The sequence below is a fragment of the Chelmon rostratus genome, chromosome 6 (genome assembly GCF_017976325.1).
Source record: "Chelmon rostratus isolate fCheRos1 chromosome 6, fCheRos1.pri, whole genome shotgun sequence".
NCBI lineage: Eukaryota > Metazoa > Chordata > Actinopteri > Chaetodontiformes > Chaetodontidae > Chelmon > Chelmon rostratus.
In genome coordinates, this window is record NC_055663.1 from 9,380,158 (window position 1) to 9,402,224 (window position 22,067).

At 40.9% G+C, this 22,067-nt stretch overlaps 1 protein-coding gene across 1 annotated transcript in view; it reads right to left on the minus strand.

The window, feature by feature from the left end:
• LOC121607677 (anoctamin-1-like) overlaps nt 1–16,778 on the minus strand; it is a 40,083-nt gene extending 23,305 nt beyond the window's left edge. The window contains exons 1-6 of the mRNA XM_041938615.1: nt 16,629–16,778; nt 9,822–10,214; nt 4,274–4,372; nt 3,736–3,887; nt 1,085–1,139; nt 484–532 (exon numbers count right to left, since the gene is read on the minus strand). Coding sequence (XP_041794549.1) covers nt 484–532; nt 1,085–1,139; nt 3,736–3,887; nt 4,274–4,372; nt 9,822–10,214; nt 16,629–16,778 — 898 coding nt within the window. The remainder of the gene's footprint in view (nt 1–483; nt 533–1,084; nt 1,140–3,735; nt 3,888–4,273; nt 4,373–9,821; nt 10,215–16,628) is intronic.
• Nucleotides 16,779–22,067: the final 5,289 nt, after the last annotated feature.

The following is a 22,067-nucleotide window of genomic DNA, read 5'->3' on the forward strand; positions in this document are numbered from 1 at the left end:
CAATGCCATGCAAAGGGCCATGCTGCATGTGATCTTATTTACACTTTCAAGTCGGTAAAAAAAAAAAAAAAAAAAAAAGTAAAATAATTGTAATGAACAGAAATATCTAAATTGGAGGTAATAAACATGCAAGGCAAAGTGCATTCCCTAGAAATAACCATGTTGCACGGTGGCTATATCTAACCCGATGCACAGCAGGTGAAACACTTGTTACAAAAAAAAAAAAAACTTGATGTGACCAAAGACTTGAGACTTGGTTTTGACTCTTTTTACTTTTACTTGTGCAGTTGGTTTATGGGAGTTATTGTACTTGTCTAAAGATTTTCATATTCTACCCACTACTGTCAAAGACAACCAGATATTAGAGACCTGGATTACAATTAGGAAGCACTGTAGGATCAGATTTCTAATAAAAAAATAATAATCTTATCTTGTGCAAGGTTGTTTTGTCAAGCAGTGAGACAGATGGAGATCCAGGCTTACCCATGCTGTACTTGGCCTTGCATTTTGTTCTCTTTAGTATTTCAAAAACCTTGAAGGGAATAAAAAAAAGACAAGAACTGAGTTTAATCCATCAGGCTGCTGAAGAAAATATTCATAACAATTAAAATGTGTTCAAGTTTCTGGCAATCAATATAAAGATAAAATGATGGTAAAGCTCTAACCTGAAGTAGCAATAATGACCTCAATTAAACTCCTGGTTGTTTATTTTCAAAAGGAGCTAAATGGTTGTGAATGTTGACAGCGCTTGAACTCTGTGGGACTGAGAGTAAAAGCTAATATTTTACATAAATACTGCAAATGCATACATATGTAGGGGCTGGATAAACCCCCCTGTACAATACCAAACTATCAGTCCCAGCAGTCTGTGCGTGCATTTGTAGCCTGGTTGAAATGTAATAAATAAAACACTGCGGGACAGAATGGACCCTTCCCCTCATCACAGACAACAAGCAGCTGCCAGGCTCAGCGTTTGCTTCATGATGTAATCTACACTGTATCGACCTAAATGTGTTAAAAACCACAGTCGTGTGTAAATGGACAGTTTGCTGTTCACATCACAGACAAACTTCAGGGGACTTACTATTGAACTCCTGGTTTTGCTGTCAAAGAAGTAATCTTTGTCTGAAAGGTCAAACCTGTTAATACACACAAAAATAAAAGCACACACACTTGTTACGGTCTGTTGTAAAGTTCAGACCACTTACTGTAATGTTAACCACAGTCTACAGTAACACAAAATTTTCTTTGTTTTCCATCTTTCTCCAATACAAACTTGTTTAAAGAACCCATCTCCAATGAAAATCAGGTTTTTAACCTTGTTAACATCCATATGATGTTTTTCCTGTACTACAAAAACATGTCATAAGCGAGCTAAGCAGTCAGCACCATTGCTGAGCAGATTTACCGGGGAACTGCAGGAGACCAATGACAGTCTCAGAAACAGACAACGAGGATTTTACGTCACATATGGAGCCAATCCCAAGAGTTCACGTGGTGGGACTACAGTGAAATGAGGGGAACCAGAGGAGAAGCAAGGTTCAGATGGCCAACAATAGCCTGCCAAGTTACATGATGATTCATGCGCTGACAGGACACTTTATATGGCTCAGAGATGTTCGTGAAGAAAGTTACAGCAAACGTTACTGGAAACAGTTTTGTCAGACAGCTGAGCTGCTGAAGAGGATGATGGCAGAAACGTTCTCATGACTTTGGAGTTCTTCATGAAGAAAACATGCCTTAACATAAGATTCAAGATTCAAGATTGCCTTTATTGTCATTGCGCATAACATGATGGAGGCCGGGACAATTTGCATATTCATAGATCTGTGCATACGAAATGAAGGCAAAGATGTAGAGTTACATCTTAGCAGTTTTAAGGCAATGAAGGGATTCTTTTCATGGAAAAATGTTCTAAATACAACATTTTGATAAACAGAGATGAGTTTTTAGGGGTTTGAATAAATAATATCGGCTATATTTGACTTTAAGTAGCAATTACATTTGGTGTATGAGCATTAATCCATGTTACCTGCTGGTCATGTGTCCAGACAGCCAAACAGGAAGAACAAGCCTTCAGTAGGCTTCATAGTGGAGGGAACTTGGACTATACCATTTTGTGTAGACTACGGAGGTTTTTTAATATTTTCATTTTTTAAGTAGCCTAAACAGCTTTTATTGATATTCCTGTGTTGGATCTTAAGTGATTAGAATTTGTGGTTGGTCCGGAGCAAGATCTTCCCGTTTAAGCACAAAGGGTAGAAGCTGCTCAGGGTGAGTTAATTGTTGGTTGAGTCCTATTCAGGTGTAGATCTGCTGCCTGACAGCCATGGGCCGAGCCTAATTTTTTGTTCTTTTTGTTTTTCATTTTTTAATATTGACTGTATTAAGAAATTAAATCATTTAGGCTATACATTATCAAAAGTAATATGTAATATCATTACAAGGTATCAGACCACAAATCATGTCATATGATACAAAACATATTTTTGGTATGAAACTAAGCAAAGCAACTACCTCGTATCTGAGAGAGTTAAGTCATCAGGTTCTTAATTTCTTCATTTCTTCAGTTGATGACAAATCAGTTAATTTGAATGGAAGATTAGCAGCCGAAAAAGCATCCTTACTACAAAAATAAATTGCATTTTTTTCCATGACCCAGGTCTAACCTACATCAGACTAGTTTTACACCGAAAGCTCATCGTTAACTAAATTCAGATTATATCACTGTGCAATCCATTGACAATATATAGCAAAAAATGGCTACGAGAGAACCAACTATGACAACACCCATGGCTGAATGTTAAACAATATGAATAGTTTCATAGCCGGACTCTGACAGCTTGGTGGAAACTCAACGAAATCACTGGACATCCACTGATGCTAACTAAATTCACACCAACACAGCAAAATACAGACTTTAAAACATGGAACTCATTTGGTCTCAGAAGGCTCCTTATGACAGGAATCAATTAAAGAGGTGAAGCGTTCATTCAACTCCACCATCTGTTTGGGGGCTGCACTTGGATTGCAAGTCCTCCTGAAATCCCCAAATTTCCAGTCAGGTTTTGGACATTTCCTCTTGTGTGTATTCAATGACCAGCAATATGAAGTCCAGTTAACACTTTGTTAACTTATAATTTAGTTTTCCACGGATACAAATCTGTTAATTTACAGGGTACCATATTGGTACCAAGTTTAAAATATATTATCTTAAATATGTCTTTGCTATGCTTCCCATTATATCCTGCCGTTGCTCATGATTGTGCTCTTATGGACACATGAATAGCTGTTTGTCTGATGTGTCCACATGACCTGACCATCTGTGTTCTCGTGTGGCTGAGATGAATGGACAGTTTATGGAGCGGTCTGGTCCTGAGGGACTCGAGGCCTCTTCCTGTGTCTGTGTGTCCTGGAGATGTTAATAAAACAACCCTGATTCCAAAAGAGCTGGGACGCTGTGTGAAACATGGATGAAGCAGAATGCGATAATCCTGTTTGAAATGTCCTGAACACCTGAACTCAGCTATAGTTTGTTCAGTCAAGACACTTTTTCCACATTAAGTCGCGCTCACAGTGAGCATTCCTTATAAAAACACCCCTCTGGTCATACTTTTCCACTTCATTTATAGACAGTGAACAACATTTCTCTACTGCAGGCATCCTTCACTGTAAATCCTGTCAGGCTACAAGGATCAAACCTTTTTTCCGTCAAGATGTAAACAGTACACTTACAGGTGCTGTTTTTCTCTGGAGAAAGTGTGTGACAGGTGTTTGATGTTCTTCAGCTGATGTTCCTCAACGTGAGGGTGGAGAGGCTCCAGAACTTTACTGACCAGAGAGCTGATCTTCTCCATAACTCCACCTGACTGCTTGACTTCATACACCTGCAGATCCCCACAAAGAAACAAACGCTTCAGTCGAGGTAACTTCTTGTGTGATATACAAAAATGCATCTTTGTGCAGAAGTCACACTAAGTTGTCTTTGCTCTTTATTAGTGTGATGTGTGTGTGTGTGTATGTGTGTGTGTGTGTGTGTGTGTGTGTGTGTGTGTCAGGCTGGTTAAATTACTCTAAAAGTCAATATCATGACATGTAGTTAAGCTGGCAGTGTTGCTAAATGTTGCACCTCCTGAACACTACATGGACGAGTATATAGTTCTGGATGAATACAGCACGCATACATACAGGTGGTACATGTTGAGTTTTTTTGACTGTTTTTTTCTCCAGGTTTTCACCCACACACATACAGAGAGAGTGTGCAGAGTCTGACCTTCTTGGTGGGCATCTTCAGCTTCATTAACTCAGCCTCTCGACAGAGAACGTTCCAGGGAGCATGAATCTTCACAAAGCCCACCCCCTGGATCTTGGCCTAAGAGACACACAGCATACGAGTATGGCTCAGTTGTGCACAACTTACATATGTTGTGATGTCGGTGAGTCCTAATTCTACTCTATTACATGTTGTAAATTGTCACATCGCAAAAATGTGATACAGCAGTGATTGTACTGAAATACATTTCAAGAAAAAACATGAAAGGCTGAAAAACGGAGAGGAGGTCATGAAACATGGTGTTAATGAGTCCCAATAATCTGAATAAACAGACACAAGGTATAATCATCCCTGCCCCTCAAACAGCCTTGGTCTGTCTCTTGTTTGTGTTGTTTGTTTGAAGGAGCCTGGTGGTAAGTGAATGTAACTGAATCAGTGTAACCACAGTGGACAGCCATGCGTAGTGGGACTGGGCTCTGGCGAGACACTTCTTAAACCAGACTGGTCCTGCACTGCAGCAGTGGCGTGACGCCTCTCGTGGTGCGTGTTTGTTTGTTCAGTTTACACCATGTTTGTTATTCTGCTGGTTGACCGGCATCATGTTGTTCACACCACCGGCACCCGTTTAAAGAAGCCTGTATTCTGGCTTCGGCAGAAACGTGGCTCGGAGAGAAAGACTCGGACTGTGAGCTTTTGGTTGACGGGTTTGGTGCACCTTTGTGCCACAGTAAATAGAGTGAAGGAGGTGTACCATTTTATACGAATGAACCCTTTTGTATGAGAGAGACCACGCACCGAGGACGCTGAAGTGCTTTTCATTCCACCTGCCTCGGGACGTTCCACAGATTTTTGTGAGTGTGAGTGTATGAGCGTATCCTCAGAACTGATCCCGCAGAAACTACAGTCTGAATTAAACGTGACAAAGACCACAGACGTGTCCAACCCTGTCAACACTAAAATTAATGGTCAGGATGTAAAAAGCGTTGAGTCGCACAAGAACTTTGGAGTATAATTCACAATAAGCCGATCTTTGATTGTAACTCCAATATAATGTGCAAAAAAAAAGAATGCCAGCAGCAGCTTTTTTGTCGGAGGAAGCTGACTAAGTTCTGTGCTGACGACTCTTTGATTACAGATCTTTTATTGAGTCTATTTTTACTTTCTCTTTCATCTGATGGTGTGCCTCTCTCAAACATAAACAGAAAGGCCTGTAGCAGCATCATGGACAATCAACAGAAAAGTCTGTCTGATTAATTTAACAAACAGTTGTTGAAGAGAGCAGAATGCATCCTGTCCGACAGCACCTGCCCCTCAAGGTTCACACGTGGCCTTCAGGCTCCTGCCCAATAAAACTCCAATAAAGGTCACATCAGCTCAACCACCCAACCACACACTAAATACTGGTTTGCTTTCACTCTAGCAGTACTCTTATTATATGTTGTTTTTAATTGTCTTTTGTGCTTTTTGGGATATTGTATCACATTGTGTCTGTTGCACTGCTGCACAGCCGATCGACCCTTTGATCAACACATCTGTCCTGCCGACTTCAGACGGCTGCAGGAATTGAAGGAACTGAACGGGAAGCTTCATATCTATCAATCATCAGGACTGCGTGAAAAACAAAAGTAGAATTAATAAATAGTGAGACAAGAGAATGAAACACAAGCTCGCTTTTAACTCACTTGCTTCCTTATGATGATTTGCTGATGTATATTAGTATTTGGGGTGATGAGTATTAATAAATCAGCACTTGTTTTGTGCAAAAATGTATTCAGGTGTTGCTAGTGTGAGTCTTTGCACCCAAAACTCAATCTGTTACCCTCAACTATCTCTACATTTATTCTAAATTTATTTGATTTGATTGATTTGAGCTGCTGCTGGGCAACAGCAGGGAAAAATGATAAAAATGAATAAATTTAACATAAAAAAGGGCGTACCTGCAGGTTCTGAAAGCAGAAACACCACACGTTTTCATTGGATTATGTCCAGCTGTGTTTCCTCCTGCTCCTACTTTTTTTTCCAAAAAACAAGCAAATTTCCAACCCTCAGTCTTTTTCCTTGGCTGAAGAGCTGATATTCTGCACAGTGTTAATTAGCCAGTTGTTTGCACAACAGCACCACTGCCACTGATCACCGAAATATCCAAACACTTCGTAGGTCACTCAGGGACCTTGTGTTTGCCCTTTGCCCAGTTTCAGAAAAATAGGTATGTGTGGTACTTGCAGCCTCCGGTCAGCCATTTTAAGTCACTGCTGTGGAAAGTCATATTTTCTATTTATATGCTGGCATTAGGACATCTTATACACGAGCGAAATATCAGTTAACACTTTTACACGGCTGATACACAGATATCTCTATGCTGCAACCCTGCAAATAGTTTGACAGAAATTGCCCTCTAAATTGTTGAAGACATTGAGGAGCGGATGTCTCTAACTTCATGCAGTTAAATATAATCAAAGCTGAGGCCACACCCACACTCTCTGAAAACGCTGTTTACTTGCGAAAACAGCTTCATTCCAGACAGGCTGACAGACTTTTGTAAAGTGATCATATCAGAGATGTCTTGGCACGACACGACTGGGTCTTATTTTTGTACTTTTGACCATAATTTCAAAATGCTCAGTAATAATAATAGAAATAGACGGGTCAAGGATCATGAAACGGGCTCTAAATAAACCTCCACTTCAGTTAAACTTATTTGGAAGAGAAGACATCAAAGACAGTCCACTTTAAACAGACGCTCACTTCCTGCTTCAGCTTTGACCTGGCGTGTGCACACAGTTTACCTTCGCCATTGGGGATTATTACCTCCTATGATTATGGCTATTGCTTCCTTTCAATTTGCCTTGTAAATGAAGTGGCTGAGAAAAACTGTTGTTGTTTGTTCGTTTGTTGTCCCGGCAGACTTGTGTTCAGTGAAGTCACTGTGTCGCCAGCTCTCAGCTGCTGAAGTTACCATAACTAATGGACAAAACCAAAAGAATCAGACCACAGTTCTAATACAGAAGAATTACCATTAAACAACAACAAGCTTTTGTCTGGTGCTTCTCATTTAACTTAACACAAACTGCCCAATAACTTCTTTAATGCAGCGGAAGTCTAACATGTCGTGACAAACCTGTCTAATGAAATTATAAATGGGCTCGTCCCTTCATATCTGTCTGACCTCATTAAAACTCATATCCTGTCCTCTGTCCTTTTTTCCTTGAATTTCAATTAATGCTTATTCCTCAGTACCTCAGGCCTTTTCACCCGCAGGTCCGCCTCAGTCTCAATTAATGTTATAACCCGAGTATTTATAGTCCATGTTCGTCCTGCCCACAAGAAGAAAAAAAAATCTAAAACAAAAAAAACCTGTAAACTGTCTGACAGCCAGTGCATTTCTCTAAGCCTGTGTTGTTTTCATTTCCCACAAGCTGCCAAACAGTGTGTATCTGCTCTCTCTCTCTCTTAGTTTTCTGTTGTTTTTTTATCTCTTCTTTGCTCAGGCTTCTCTCTGTTGGACCATCAGCTGTCCTGTAACCTCTCTCTCTCTCTCTTCTGGCTGTCAGTGTCACATCCAGACGTTCGGATCTGGATCATCATCCCCCAGGACGTTCAGCCTCTCCTTTCTTTGCATGGACTCCTGTCTATCTGTCCCTCAGTGTGTTAGTTTGTCTCTCCTATATGTGTGAACGTTGTGCTGCCTCTTCTGTGTTGTGCAGTCTGTCTTTCTTTCCAGGTCATATGCCACCACCTCATATCAAACCTATCTGGTGACACCCAAAGCTGCTCAGTGTCCACCTGGATCCATGCTTTGTCATGATAATTTGTATAGACTGTACTGTTGCATGTCTGGAAATCCTGGGAGAGGAATCTTTCCTCTGCTGATCCAAAGGGACTCCTGTCTGGGCACAGACTTATCTGTCAAGCTATCCATTTTATTTAAAATACTATTCCATATTATTACAATTTGGAAAAGATTAATACATTCTGGTGTGTCATCAGTACCTTCAAGCTTCATATCAAAGTCAAATAGCTCTGTCAGACGTGCTGTTGAGACAGGAAGTAGTGTAAAGCTCCATTAAGACTGGGATCACTTACTGGTAACCATCATTAGCTTGTGCTACAAGTCCTGAGGTTGGAGACGTCCCAGCAAGCCAGCAGCTTGTCAGCCAGAAATGAATGGAGGCGGAGTAGCAGTACACACAGCACAGCACGCACAACTGAATATAATACCTTATGCATTCGGTTTCCAGATTCCAGGTTGCTATCAAAATGTGTCCTGTGTGAAGCTATTGTAGTGTCAGATCATTACGGCTAGCACTTCCCACACACACCCAGAACACATTAGCATCTGAAAAAACAGTCATTCAATACATTCAGTCTCTCTAATAATACACCAGAGGTCTCTGAGCAAATGTTACAGGAAGCACTGCAGGCTTGTACTCGCAGCCAACTAATCTGCTATGGTGCACATGCAGACGAGAAGAAGGAAAACTGAAGAGCCTGGCAGCATCCTGGCTCATCAGGCTGGATCCAGATTAAGTGCTGAAATTCTACAGATTTTGGAAGTGTAACTACTGACCGAGTAGAAATTACTGAAGAATTTAAAGAACTCTGTGTCCATTTAGATACAACAGAATCAATTGGGGGTCTTAAACTCAAAAGTGAAGCTTAAGAGGTTTTTGGTAACCTGCATGTCCCCTCCATTACCAACAAATGTAAACATTTTTAAAAAAGCCAATAACTCCAGAAGACATGACTGAAATGATACTAAGGCAGTGGTTCCCAACCTTTTTCTCCTACAAATTTTCAAGAAAGTAGCCCTCACATTTCACTCACCATATTTGCTAGGCACGTGTAACATACAAGACTTAAAAAATGTTTCTTTGTGTCATGACCGAAACCCAAATCAGCCATTTTGAAATTATTGTGAAATGTTGTGTGTTTTTGCCAATTGCTACGGTTCGTTCGCAAATGTTGGCATTCTGTTTTTATTTATGTTTTAGACACTGTCCCAGCATTTGTGGACTTGGGGTTGCACCATGTATTCTGGTCTCTCCTATTATTAGGTTCTTTCTGGTTGGAGGTTCGTGCTTTTGGAAAACCTATTCTGGGTTGAACCTGTACCCCTAATCTCTCTCTCGCTTTGTTTTCTATTTTGATCTTCATTTTTCTCCATATCTACTTAATTACCATCTCTCTGCTTTTATTGGCTATTGCTACTTTACATCATATCCAAAAATTTAATTTGGCCTGCACTGCCAACAAGTGGTGATGACATGTTTTACCCAAAACCTGTGCAGCAGTGATATCACGTATCTCTGTATTCAGAACTCAGATCAAACAAGTTTGCAATATTTCAAGATTTCTTTTCATATTTTCTGCATTTCCACTTATTTTTGCGCCAATATCAATTACGCATAAAAGCATGTGGATGGAAACCCGCCTGTCGCATAATGGCTTTTGTGTCCAGAAAGCAGATTGCAGACACTGTTAGAAATAGATTTTAGGTGAAGGTGATGGTGTTTTTGGAAAGAATAAATTAATAAAGATTTGCACTCACGTCCTCATCTTTCTCCAGCTCCAGTCCCATGTCTCTCAATTTCCCCTCAAACTCCTCCCGCCTGAACGTCTTATGATCCTCGTGGCCGCCGAAGGTCTCACCCGGACAGCCCAGCTCCACGTTGGCCACGGGTGAAGACGGCAGGGATGATGAGTCTCCCGCCCTTTGTACTTGATGATGTCGGAGATGCTTGTTGGGGCTCCTGGGGCCGTGGCGTAGGCTGTGGGCAACAGCATTTTCAAGGAGCAGGTGCGCCGACTGCCTGCTGGAGCGGCCCCCAGAAGGCTTCTTCACGGGGTAGGTAAGCACGTAGTCGACCCGCCGCTGACCGTCCTCGAAGTAGAGGCCGTGCTGGCAGTGGGTGTTTTCCTCCGGGGTTAGAGCCTTCAGCAGCTGACAGCGTGCACATGGGGACAGACATGAAGGGATGATGATTATACATGCAGGAAACTGCAGCTGGACGCAGAGGTGAAATCAAAGTCCACAATAGCCTTCAACCATGTAGTTTGGGATGTGACGTACATTCAATGTACACATTCATGATCAAAATAGTGTGTTTTAAGTTTTTGTAAAATTTCTTGAAATTTTCTGAATTACATCTGTGAACCAATCATAAAAAAAATCATGTCAGTTGTCCCCCCAAACAATTCAACAAAACCTCTCTGTCTCAACGTAGCCTTTTGCAAATAGCTGCTAACTATATCTCACCTACCATGACCTCTCTCTCCCTCCCTCTCTCCCTCCCTCTCTCTCTCCCCCCTCTGGCACCTCTGTGCTTTTGGATCACACACATGTGGTGTCCACACACACTACAACGAGTTTGCCTTTGATAACGTCCATCAGCAATGATGATGACGTGATGTTTGTTCACCCTCGTTCAGAGAGATGACGCCGCTGCAGTCGTAGGCTGCAGGCTGTGGCTGCTCAAACCTGTTAACACGGGCACCAGAATGAAAAACAAGAGTTTTTGGCTGCTCACGCAGACAGTGTGGCGTCAGCGAGGTGAGGCTGAGGACAGGACAATGGCCACCAGCAAGCCCCCCTGACGCTACCCCTGGAGCTTAAGTAGAACTCCCCCCTTCCTGGACAATTTTATTAGCCATTAGAGGCATTTGGACTGTGGAACCAACATTTCAAAGACAGTCATCAGTTTACTTCGGTTAAGAGGGAGTTTCTAGATTCAACATGAGGTAACATATAAGGTTTGAGTATGGGCAAAACCATGGGAGCTTTGGGTCTTTCTTCATACTTCTGCAAAAACAGATCTGAAGCTCCCGGGTGTTGAAATGCTTGACATCTGGTGTTTTGCAGAAATTTTAGCAGCAATTCAAAACTGGGGCCTGAGCATTAAAGCAGCATCTCCCTGATTTCAGAATTCAAATCAATTCATTATCGTTATAATTTTTTAATTTATATTTATATTTTGCACTCACACTTAATCTTAACTTATTATTATTATTATTTTTAATTTTTTAATTTTATTTATTTATTTTTTACTGAAGCAAAAAAACTGCATGAAACTCTGTCATCTTAATTGTTTCTCAGTCTGTGCACTTGAGCCACATTTGGATACAATTGGATGAAGGATTGCGAGTTATATATCTTGAAGTAATTTGATTACACCCACAAACATTTGTAGCAAATAACAGAAAAACAATACATGATATCTCAAATCAAACATATCAGCAGTGCTCGGGGTCATCCAATCGCACTTTGTAATGCGTTTGCTGAAGAAGAATAGGGAGCCAAAAGTTATTATGACAGAAAAAATATGTATGATGTAAGTGGGTGTGGCCTTGTCAGTGTCTTTAGCATCATCCACTGAATTCACACTTGTAGCCATTATAGTTTTTGAGATCGTTTGTGATTCATCATTTATTCCTCATAGAAAACCATTCAATAAAAAAGATATCAAAACATTAATAGAAAATCAACCATCACACATATCAGTTATATAACACCGATCCCCTAAACATGCTGAACGGTTCAGCTTTGTATATAGCTGTACGCTTGTATGACAAACTAAAGAGCGGATTGGTGTGGCGGATTAATGGTGGTGTGGAAATGTGCACTGCACATCAGGCACACTACTAAGTATGACGAATAACAACAGTGTGTCTGGGCTTTTCACAGCCGGCACACTAATAACACAGAGTGAAGATAACAAAGTGCAATAAATGCAGCATTGCTGAAGCAAACACATCATAATGAGAGGTATAAAAAAGAAATAAACAGCGAAGATAATTAGACAATAGACAGAAGAATTAGACAATAACAAAAGAAAAAAAATAAGAGGAATGAGTCACAACCTTGAAATAGACACAGTGAAGTGAATGAAGACAGAAAAAGAAAACTGATCAAACTACTGTATAAACAGGGACAGTGTTAAAGAAAACATATGAAATTTGTTTTAAAATAAGAAGACAAATAATGTTGAAACAAGTGATATGATGGGAAATGGATAGTAACCAAAATGTACTTTTTTCATGACATGATCAGTTCAGTCAATCCACACACCAAGATATTTAAGTTGTATACTCTCTGAAGACGTCTACCGTCATTACAAGTTAAAGCCAGAGCTGGATTTTGCATACTTGTGGATTGGGAGTTTCAAGCGAACTTGTGGAAGCCAATGCTGTGTGCAAGGTGTGTGGTCAGATCAGAGGTTACAGAGGGGACCTCGAGTCCAGAGGAGTGATGTTTTCTCATTGGTATGCAGATATGTAAATCACACTCCCCTCAAATCCCTCAGTCTCCACGCCAAAACAGTAAAGTTGAAACTAAAAACCACAGTGACACTGAAAAAACCTGATAGAAGAACTGTCAATAACTCTACTATGTGCTCGTATTACTTTCACTAAAAACAACACTGGTCTGCAACAAGGTCAGCGCAGTGAGGTGGGAGTGGATTGAAAATAAAAAGAGGAAAAGTAGAGTGAGTTGTTCTGCGCTTCCTTTGAAGTTAGCCTGTTTTCAGGTTCAGGCAAAAAACTGAACAAAGGCTTATGTAACTTGACAGTGGTATGAATGTCACTGTCAATGGTAAGCATGCAAAAACACAATATTATTAAAGTATTTGTATAATTTATTTAATATTGTCTGTTTTTTTTTTTGCAAGAAGTAATCTTCACTGTGGGAGGTACGTTATGTACGTTATTTGATTTTAATTGTAGGTCATTGTTATTCTGCACTTTTGCATGTTGCACATTTTTTAAACCAAAGTGATTAGTGACCGCACCTGCAATAAATGATTTTTTTGGCCACTTGGGAGCAGTCAAAACAAGCTGTGAACAGCTTTGCAGATCCTTACAAGACAAAACTTGTACGCAACAAATCCAAATGACTCAGACTGTGCATATTCTTTGTGTGAATCATCAAACCTCACTACGTAAATAAATGTCTCACAAAATAAGCCATGGTTTATGAGTAATTTTCTAACTCTTTGGAAGCCTGCAGTAGGTCTACTTGAGGCCCCTTGGAGACTTGATGAATTGTGGCTTTGGATGACCAAAGACTTCCTGCAAATACACCCATTAAGTTGACTAGTCTGCAAGTGCAGTGAAGTCCAGCCTTTCTGTCTAGCTTCATAAATTACACACTGCTTCCCTCACTGACACCAAGTGATGGTGCCATATGTAAGTTGTGAGGTGTTGATGGTCTAAAATGGACATAATTCAAAGGATACCAGGCTGTAATATTGACACTGTGGTCCACAAGCACCAGGTCTAAACTGATACTGCAGCTCTTTGTGATGTTTGATCAGGTTGATTTTTATGTCAATGTTTTAAATCACATATTATCATGAACTGATCATTTTAAACAAGCTGAGCAGCACCAGTTGCTTTGCAGACAGAGATTGCACCTTTATTTCATCGCTGTGGTTGTGGAATCCGGTTTGATGCAGAGTAAATTACAACCATCACTGACTTGTTTGAGTTGAAGTTTTTATAGATAGAGCTCTGACATCGATCCCGAGCTCCAGACGCAGCTATGTGGCAGGCTCTCAGCTGCTGGCTGGCTCACTGTGTGTGAAAGCAGCTGTGCAATTCACGCTTGGCACACTGCCCTATTTTTCAGGATTTTAGTCATGACCTGTGAATTTCCAACAGATTTTGGGAAATTGGATGGCACAGAGACATGCTGAATGAAAATTAGGATTTTCATAGTAGTAGCGGGTCAGGGTGCAGTTTGTTGCTGTAGTACAGGTGGCAGCTGCCATGCACCCTGTGGTGTTTCATAAATAGTGTGTGAATTATGAGATGTGTCATGACCTGAGCCTATTACAGTATTACTTCTTATGAAGTCTATTCATAAAGTCTGGCTGCAGATCTGAGGGGAGGTGTCTAGCTCGAACTACACAGAAAGCATCCACTCCACCCATTTTCACTTGAGGATCGGTTTACTAGTCCAGAGTAGGGCTGGATTCTGATAGCCGGTTCCATGTTGGATCTGGTTCACGCTTGGCAAAATACCTGGACTATCTAAACTCTGACCTTAACACATATCATATGGACCCTTTTCTCTTGTAGAGCGAAGAGCAACACGGAAAACATTTAAATAACACCTAATTTTTCGTGGGCATCAGATGCTCATCAGATACTCAGCCTGAAAAAACAGTTGATGTCTTATGCGCCAGATGACACATCAAAGAGTGAGGAAGGAAGTCAGCAAACACTGAATGACTAAATGTAACCTGAATAAGATCTGGATTTATTACCTCGCTCATGAATGTTTCTGCCTGAGTCACGTCAGATTTACATGAGCAATGGTTTTTGTTCAACAATGAAGACAACAACTCCCATGATCCCATGCTGCTTCACAATGCCGTTTGTTATTGTTTTGATTGAAATTACACACGGTGCATTTAGCAGATTGCTTCTATTCCAAACATACTGTTTAAGGATGAGGAGATTCATCAGGGTGAGAGGTTCTTGTTAAAAAGGGAAATATGAGATCCAGCATTTTCCGACTTCAAACCATACCTGGGACTAATAGTCGAGCCTGTGCTGCTTCAATTTTGATCCGTGTTCTTCATATATGTCTCCTCTGTCTGACCTGACTCCACGAACACTTTATGACTCTTTAACACTGGTCTAATCCTCACTACATGACCTTGATTCTGAGAGAAACTCTGACCCTTCAGTTATCTTCAGAGGCTTCAGTCATGCATTTTGAGATTAACAACAAAGAGCGGCAGATTATTGCATTTAGTTTCACTTCTTGTACTATAACATTGTTTTTAATGCCTTACATATGGAAAACATATATTTAGGGATAAATTAGTAAAAGTAAAGTGTTAAATGTTTGAACACAAGCACGAACAAACAGAAACCTAATAAATGTATGAATCCGACGAGATGTTTCGTGCCAGTTTTTCATACAACGCTGATCTACATGAACTATTTTGACGGGTGGATGGCTGGATAATAGATCAGTGTGCAACTGGCCTGTTTACTTCTGAATCCAATCCACATGTACATCACGTGTTTGGTTGTGAAAATAGCAGCGTTGTTGCATCCTAAAAACATCTGCCAGCTGTCAGGGACTAAGGTCGCAAGAACAGGACACTGGTCATGGAGACGCTGGCATGAGACACTGCACACATACACACCTGCAGCACTGGAGAAACATCCACTGCAAATGCCAGGAACAACAGTCAGGGAATTAGCAGCTCAAGTGATAATTGTGTATTCAATGTGCCAAAATACTTCTTCTATAATATGCACCATCACCCAATGTCAAGTAAGTCAACAGGCCAGTTTTGTATCGAATAAGAACAAACCATTTTGATAAGAAACTGACTAAACAATCTCACCACAAGGTCCATGTGAGACCTTTGTCAGCTGCTGTTTCTGAGGTCAACAGTTAACTTTCAATCTCAACCTCTGAGCCAACATGGACAACAAGTCATGTTCCACCTCACAACAACCCTTGTGGCACGACTGACAAGTGGTCGTAACCACTCCGGTTTTGTCCCAGCTTACAAATAGTTTGGAAATAAGAAAACCTTTGTGGGTCCTCTAAGAGTTCTTGGTTTGTTTGTACAGACAAATTTGCACCAAATCTGTGTGTAAACATGTTTCGTGAAGGAGGCCCGACTTCATTTTCAGCTGTTCTAATCTTCTTTAATGAGCTCTCTGCCCCTCAGACCACCGGAGAAGAGCGTGAGCTCTGCTGTCATAAGGAAGGATGAACTTTGTTTTGATGCTCCTCGTGGGTTGAGGCATCAGCGCTGGTACAAGGTGACATGTCATAAACACCATCTAGGATCCAGTGTTTTATATTTCAGTCAATAAAATACAGAAGACATGTTTTGTTTTGTTTTCTGGCTTCACCATTCCATCGAATGGAAAGCTCCATCCCATGTCTTGTGTTTCCTTGTGTACATATTTCCCCAAGATTCAGCTTGACATGTTTGTTATCTTTGGCAACTTTGGGATCTCCACTACAATTCCAAATAAAGTTTGGAGTTTGGATAATATGTGGCCAAACATCATGAGTTTATTTTCACTTACACTACAGGAGGTCAGTGAGGTTTAAGAGGGTAAATATATTACGTCAAATTGATGTACTTTATGTACTACTGTAAGAACGCAAGTAATTTGTAGTTTTTAGCTTAAAATAATTAGATTTCTTGCAATACATGCATCCCAAATCACACTATACTTATTGTAATAGTGCTACAACAAGCATCTGTGAACAGTCATGCTGTTTACATCTGGACCAGTTTCATTCAGTGACTTTGTCCTGTCTTAACTCTCCCTTTGCTGCCCTGCTGTCATCTCTGTCTCTCGTGGAGAAACTCACCTTAAACTTGCCATGGAAGATGACATCTTTTAAAAAATGTGGACCCTGTTGTTCAGACCCGGAGGTTGGAGAGAGGTCGACTCCCACGTCTGCTTCCTCAGACCTGGAGGTCGGAGAGAGATCGACTCCCACGTCCGCTTCCTCCGTCATTGTCCAGTCCCAGTCGGTAAAAAGCAGTTAGAAACTGATGTGGTGAAGAGTTGCCTCCAAGCAGAACAGTCTGATTCGTGCTCTTCCTTCTCTACCTCTCCTGTTCGAAATGTCTCATTATATAACAGCGTCTGGCATTAACAGCCCCTCTCCTGCCTCTCCTCTTATTTTCTTGTGACTTGCCACTTTTCTGAGCCTTTGCTCGTCCCCCTTTAAAGCTCTGTTCCTGTCTCAGCGTAGAGTGGTTGAAGTGAGCCCGCAGCCCTGTTACTTGAGAAGCCGCCTGCGAGCCAAGATCTAAACTTAGACAACGATAAAACTCTGATGAACACAAGGTGCCCTCCCTCACTCTTTCTGTCTCTACTCAACTGTAATCACTGCAAGATCAACCACCCCAAAACGCACCAAACAGCCTCTCTTCCTCTCTCTCGCTCCTCTCTGCCGATGGCTCCTAACTCACTTCTCCTCTGATGTCAGTGAAGAAGGAGAGAGGGAATGCTAATGCTTTCCTCCAGCTCAAACAATACTGTCAAGAAAACACAGTTACAAAATGAAGATAACACAGCGTACAGGGCCTGTATAACCTGTACAGCCACAGGATGTAAAACACAGAAAATGCATCAAATGAGTGTGTCAGCTGAGGAACAGACAGCTTTAGAGCCTCTTAGAACAAATCCTGAGTACATAAATCACAGCTTCTTCTTCCATTTACAACCACAACACCACAACAACACTGCTGCCGGGCTGCTTTGAGACTCTTTTCGAGGAAGCTGAGCATGTCTGTTGCCCACATCATTCACTGTATGAATGAAAATAAAAAAATGTATTCATGTTTTTGTCATCGAAAGCACTACGGCCCAACGGGATCATGTCAACAGAATGAACCTATGTCAGCAGATCTAGTACTCACACAGCTTCCACTGTTTTCAAAAGAAAAAAAAAGAAAAGTGGAGTTTTGAGCCATGAACAATATTTGTCCCGTATCTCAGGCTCCACAGTTTCCCTAAACACTTAAATATAAATGAGTAGATATTTCATCATGCTGAGGTTATCGACCTTATTTCCAATTGTATCTACATTTAACATCACTGAATGTGTTTGGGATAACATCTCTGCCCTGCTGTGCTTACTTTTATATGCCAACAGTGCCTCATGTGGCTAGAGCTGGAATAATAAATAAAAAAACACATCTGCACTGGACAAAATCCTATGTTTTTAAAGATTTTAAAGTGTATATATGTGCATGTGTTGCTCCAAAACCTGTTTGTATCTTTTAGCATTACTGGTGCCTTCACAGACGTTACACACGCCACACTAACACACCATCATACTATCAGATGCTGGCTTTTGAACTTTGCACTGGTAACAATCTGGATGGTCTTTTCCTCTTCAGCCCAGAGGACACAACGTCAATGACTTCCAAAAACAATTTAAAATGTGCACTTGCCAGAGCGCAGCACACTTTTCCACTTTGTGTCCGTCCATCTCAGATGAGCCCTGAGATCTCAGCAGAATATCTGGATTCTGGTTTCTGGTAGAGTCTTAACTTGCATTTGTGGATGCAGCAACAAACTGTGTTTACCATGTTTGCCCTTGCAGTTTTTCACAAAGTGGTGAACCTCGCTCCATCCTTGCTTGTGAGCAACTGAGCCTTTCCAGGATGCTCCTTTCATGCCCAATCATGATACTATCACCTGTTACCAATCAACCTGTTTACCTGTGGAATGTTCCAAACAGGTGTTTTTGGAGCGTTCCACTACTTTCCCAGTCTTTTTGTTGCTCCTCAGACTAATACAATACTATAACTTTCCTTTGACCAGAAAAAATTATGTATCTATATATTCATTATAATACAAATGCTAATCATGCTGTCGTTAACTCTACAGATGAAGGAAATGACAGAAAGGTGGACAGTGACAGTATCCAGGAGACATTTCTGAGGATGAAGGGACCTTCTTTTTATCGAGGGAATAATAACACTGCTATGGTACATAAAAATCTGGAATATAGACTAAATACAGTTTGAGTAATTGACTTCATTACTGTCGGGTTTTACAGCTGAGCCCAGGAAACCTGTGACAATTTTCCTCAAGTACATTAAAAAGTGACCAAAACATGAAGCTCGAAGTGAATTCTGCGTAGATTTTCCTCTGTGAAGCTGTTCCAGGAAACTGTCCTTTCTTACATGATTGTTTACTTTGTGAGAACTAAGATCCAGAAACTTTCTGTACAACCTCTTATTCCTGACACTTCAGTCCCACAAGCTTATGTAACACAGCAGCAACATCCGCACTCGGCTGTATTTTTAGATTTTAAGAGTTAAAAAATACACAGAGAATCAAGCAAAGGAAAGCAGAGACCTTGTAGAGCACATGCCGTCAAGCTCCCGAGGGACATCATGTGTCTGACTCGATGCTGGGAGCAAGATGTAGGGGTCAAAGGTCAGTTCTCACAGGAAACAGAAGGAAGTGGTGTTTGTGTTCACATACTGTAACTCAGCTTTTCCAACAACAATGGCCAAAATTTTGTGTACACCAGTCAAATTAAGTTTTGACAAATCTGGACTTTACATGTCAGTGTTGGGACCTCTTCAGTGTTCTGGTGTGTGGTGTTTGTTCAGAAGAACCTCACAGCCTCAATAATCACACAGGCTGCATCACTAGAAAACTGGGTAACACTTTACAGTGTGGTACAAAGAGCTGCGAGTGTTTACGAAGGAATGCCTGAGAAACATATCAACTACGACCTGATAATCAATGAATCATTAATTACTGGTGGAGGAAGTGTTCAGATCCTTTACTTTGCTAAAAGTAGCAATACTACACTGTAAAAACACTACACTACAAGGAAAGATCTTCCACTGAAAATGTCACTGAAGTAAAGCATGTAAGTATAAATAGGAAACTGTACTTTAACTATTAAAAGTAAAAGTACTCAATACAGAAGAATGTTTTCTATTTGATTATTAGATTATTATTAGTCATGTATCACCCAAACAAAAATAGCAGAGCTATACTGGTCCAATTTTGGTTGTCAAAGTCTTACCCAGAAATTCCAGCCAAGCACAGCCCGGCTGCAACGCAGCTGCCAGAGCTGATCGCAGTCATTCCAGACACCGCTTGTGATTCCACCTGATGCACCACAGCGTGCTGCAGAAGCAGCTCTCCTGTCCACTCCATGGAGAATATGCACCTTCTCTATTCTTGACGGATGTTGGGTCAAAGCTGGCAGGAAGTCAGGTATGGATCTGCTGTAGGACGTGAAGTTTGTCTCATCATTTCTATCCTGAACTGAATGGTTGTTGTGATGTGATGATGTTGTGATGTGATGATTTTTTGAATTAATATATAATCTATTATCCTTTATTTTACACATTTCATTTCAACTCCTCAGTGCTTTCCCTGGTCCAATCAAATCTGGAGGCCTCGGTGCTATGGAAAGCTGCTGGTAAGACAGAAATCAATTCAAATCTGTGGTATAATATGTTGATAGGTGAATAAAATTAACATCCTCTGTCTACTCCTGCTCTAATAATATAGCAGCTGGGTTACATGTGGGCGTTAATGGCCCTGATGGTTGGTTGATGGTTTTATTTATATCTCTCTGTCACATAATGTTAGGCTAGTAGACGATTAGTGATGGGCCCATGAAGCTTTATGAACCTTTGGGGATGTCTCTTTATTTGTGCTGAAAAAGATTCACAGCTTCAGGCCCTGAAACGCAGCACAGCGACATCTGCTGGTATAGAGAAGTTATAGCAGGCCCTCGAGACTGAAGCAGTACAACACACTGCTGACTTTAACATACGTGCAATAAAAGTCCAAGAAGCATGTGAGTTATTATGAAATTGGCAATGGTTTTGTTTAGAAGTGCGACATTAAATGCAGATGTAATTGTGTACATGTTACAGTAAGATATTTCATAAATGCAATGTCGAAAAAGATTATTTCTAAAACTCTTTTACATCTTTGTTGGTGTTAAACCATTAGATTTTCTGACCTTCAGGAATGCAAGTTTTAAAAAAACCTTTGTGAGAGAAGGTGGTGTTTCTTAGGTCACAGTGTTCATCCTGACGCATCTTCCTGTGGATACCAAGACTTTCCTGACGCCTTCAGGTAGCTGCTTGGCCGAGGCATGGCGCCCGCCATCCTTCCTCCTCTGATGGGCCCAGGAACACCTGAGCTTCATCGGGTTACAGATGATCTGTAAAACATGGCAAAGTAGTTCAAATATATGAGGCTACAAACCTGTACTTTTGATGTGTGTCTCTGTGGGGGGTCTGGTAGGTACCTGTAGTGACCTGCTGGCCTGTATGCAGGAAACACATAAAGGTTACACCAACTTCATCTCAAATACGTAGCTATGGCATCAGATACACAATAATTATAAAAAAAAAATTATTCAATCAATTACTGAAGACGATTCTGACCACACAGAACATTTGACCAAGCGGAACTTGTGATGTGACACATAAAACCTTGTAAATACAGCCTACTCTTGTTTTGTTGTGTGTGGTTTAAATAATTGGGCCAAAAAAAGGGAGCACTACGGTTTTCTTTGCAAGTTTGACTTTGCTCTCACAGCTTGCCGGCTTGCGTATTAGCACATCTTGCACTGCAATCTTGCTTTTGTAACTTTCCAAGCTTGTGCAAAGTGTGTGCACTCAGTCCGAAAACAAGTTAACGTTAGTTCACAACATCCAAGTATGAAAATAGAGGTAACTTAGTGCTTCAGGCCCTGTAATCCGGTCATGGGCTGCCAAGTCTGACTCAAATATGTTGTTTGTCGAGTTTAGTTTGCCCAACTACCGTTACTTGGTAATGCAATTCAGTTTCTCCAGGTAGGGTCTTTTTTCTTTCTCTGATCCCACCCCCACCTCTTACCGCCTCCATCAAATTCCATCGATAGAGTTTTTATACTGTCTGCTGCTCTTCCTGCATGTGAGTTTACATCCAGCTGTCAGTGACCTATAGCTGTCAGGTGGGGGGGGGACTGTCATGTACAAATAAAATAACTCATGAAATAAAACTGTGAATAATACTCTCACGCCCATTGGGAATGTTACCAGTTGCTGATCTTGTCCATGTTACATAAAACAAGTGTATAGTCAGTTTTTTAGTCTTTGTGTTACTGTGGCTTCACAGCTGGAAATGAGGGCTCTGACTAATTCAGAGAGTCCAGAAGCTGAAGCCTCGTGTAGATTCAGCTGACAGATCCATGAAAATAATGTCAAGAACTACAGATAACGCTTTCAGTGAACGCATGTGAATGGGGGGCGGGTGGAGAGAG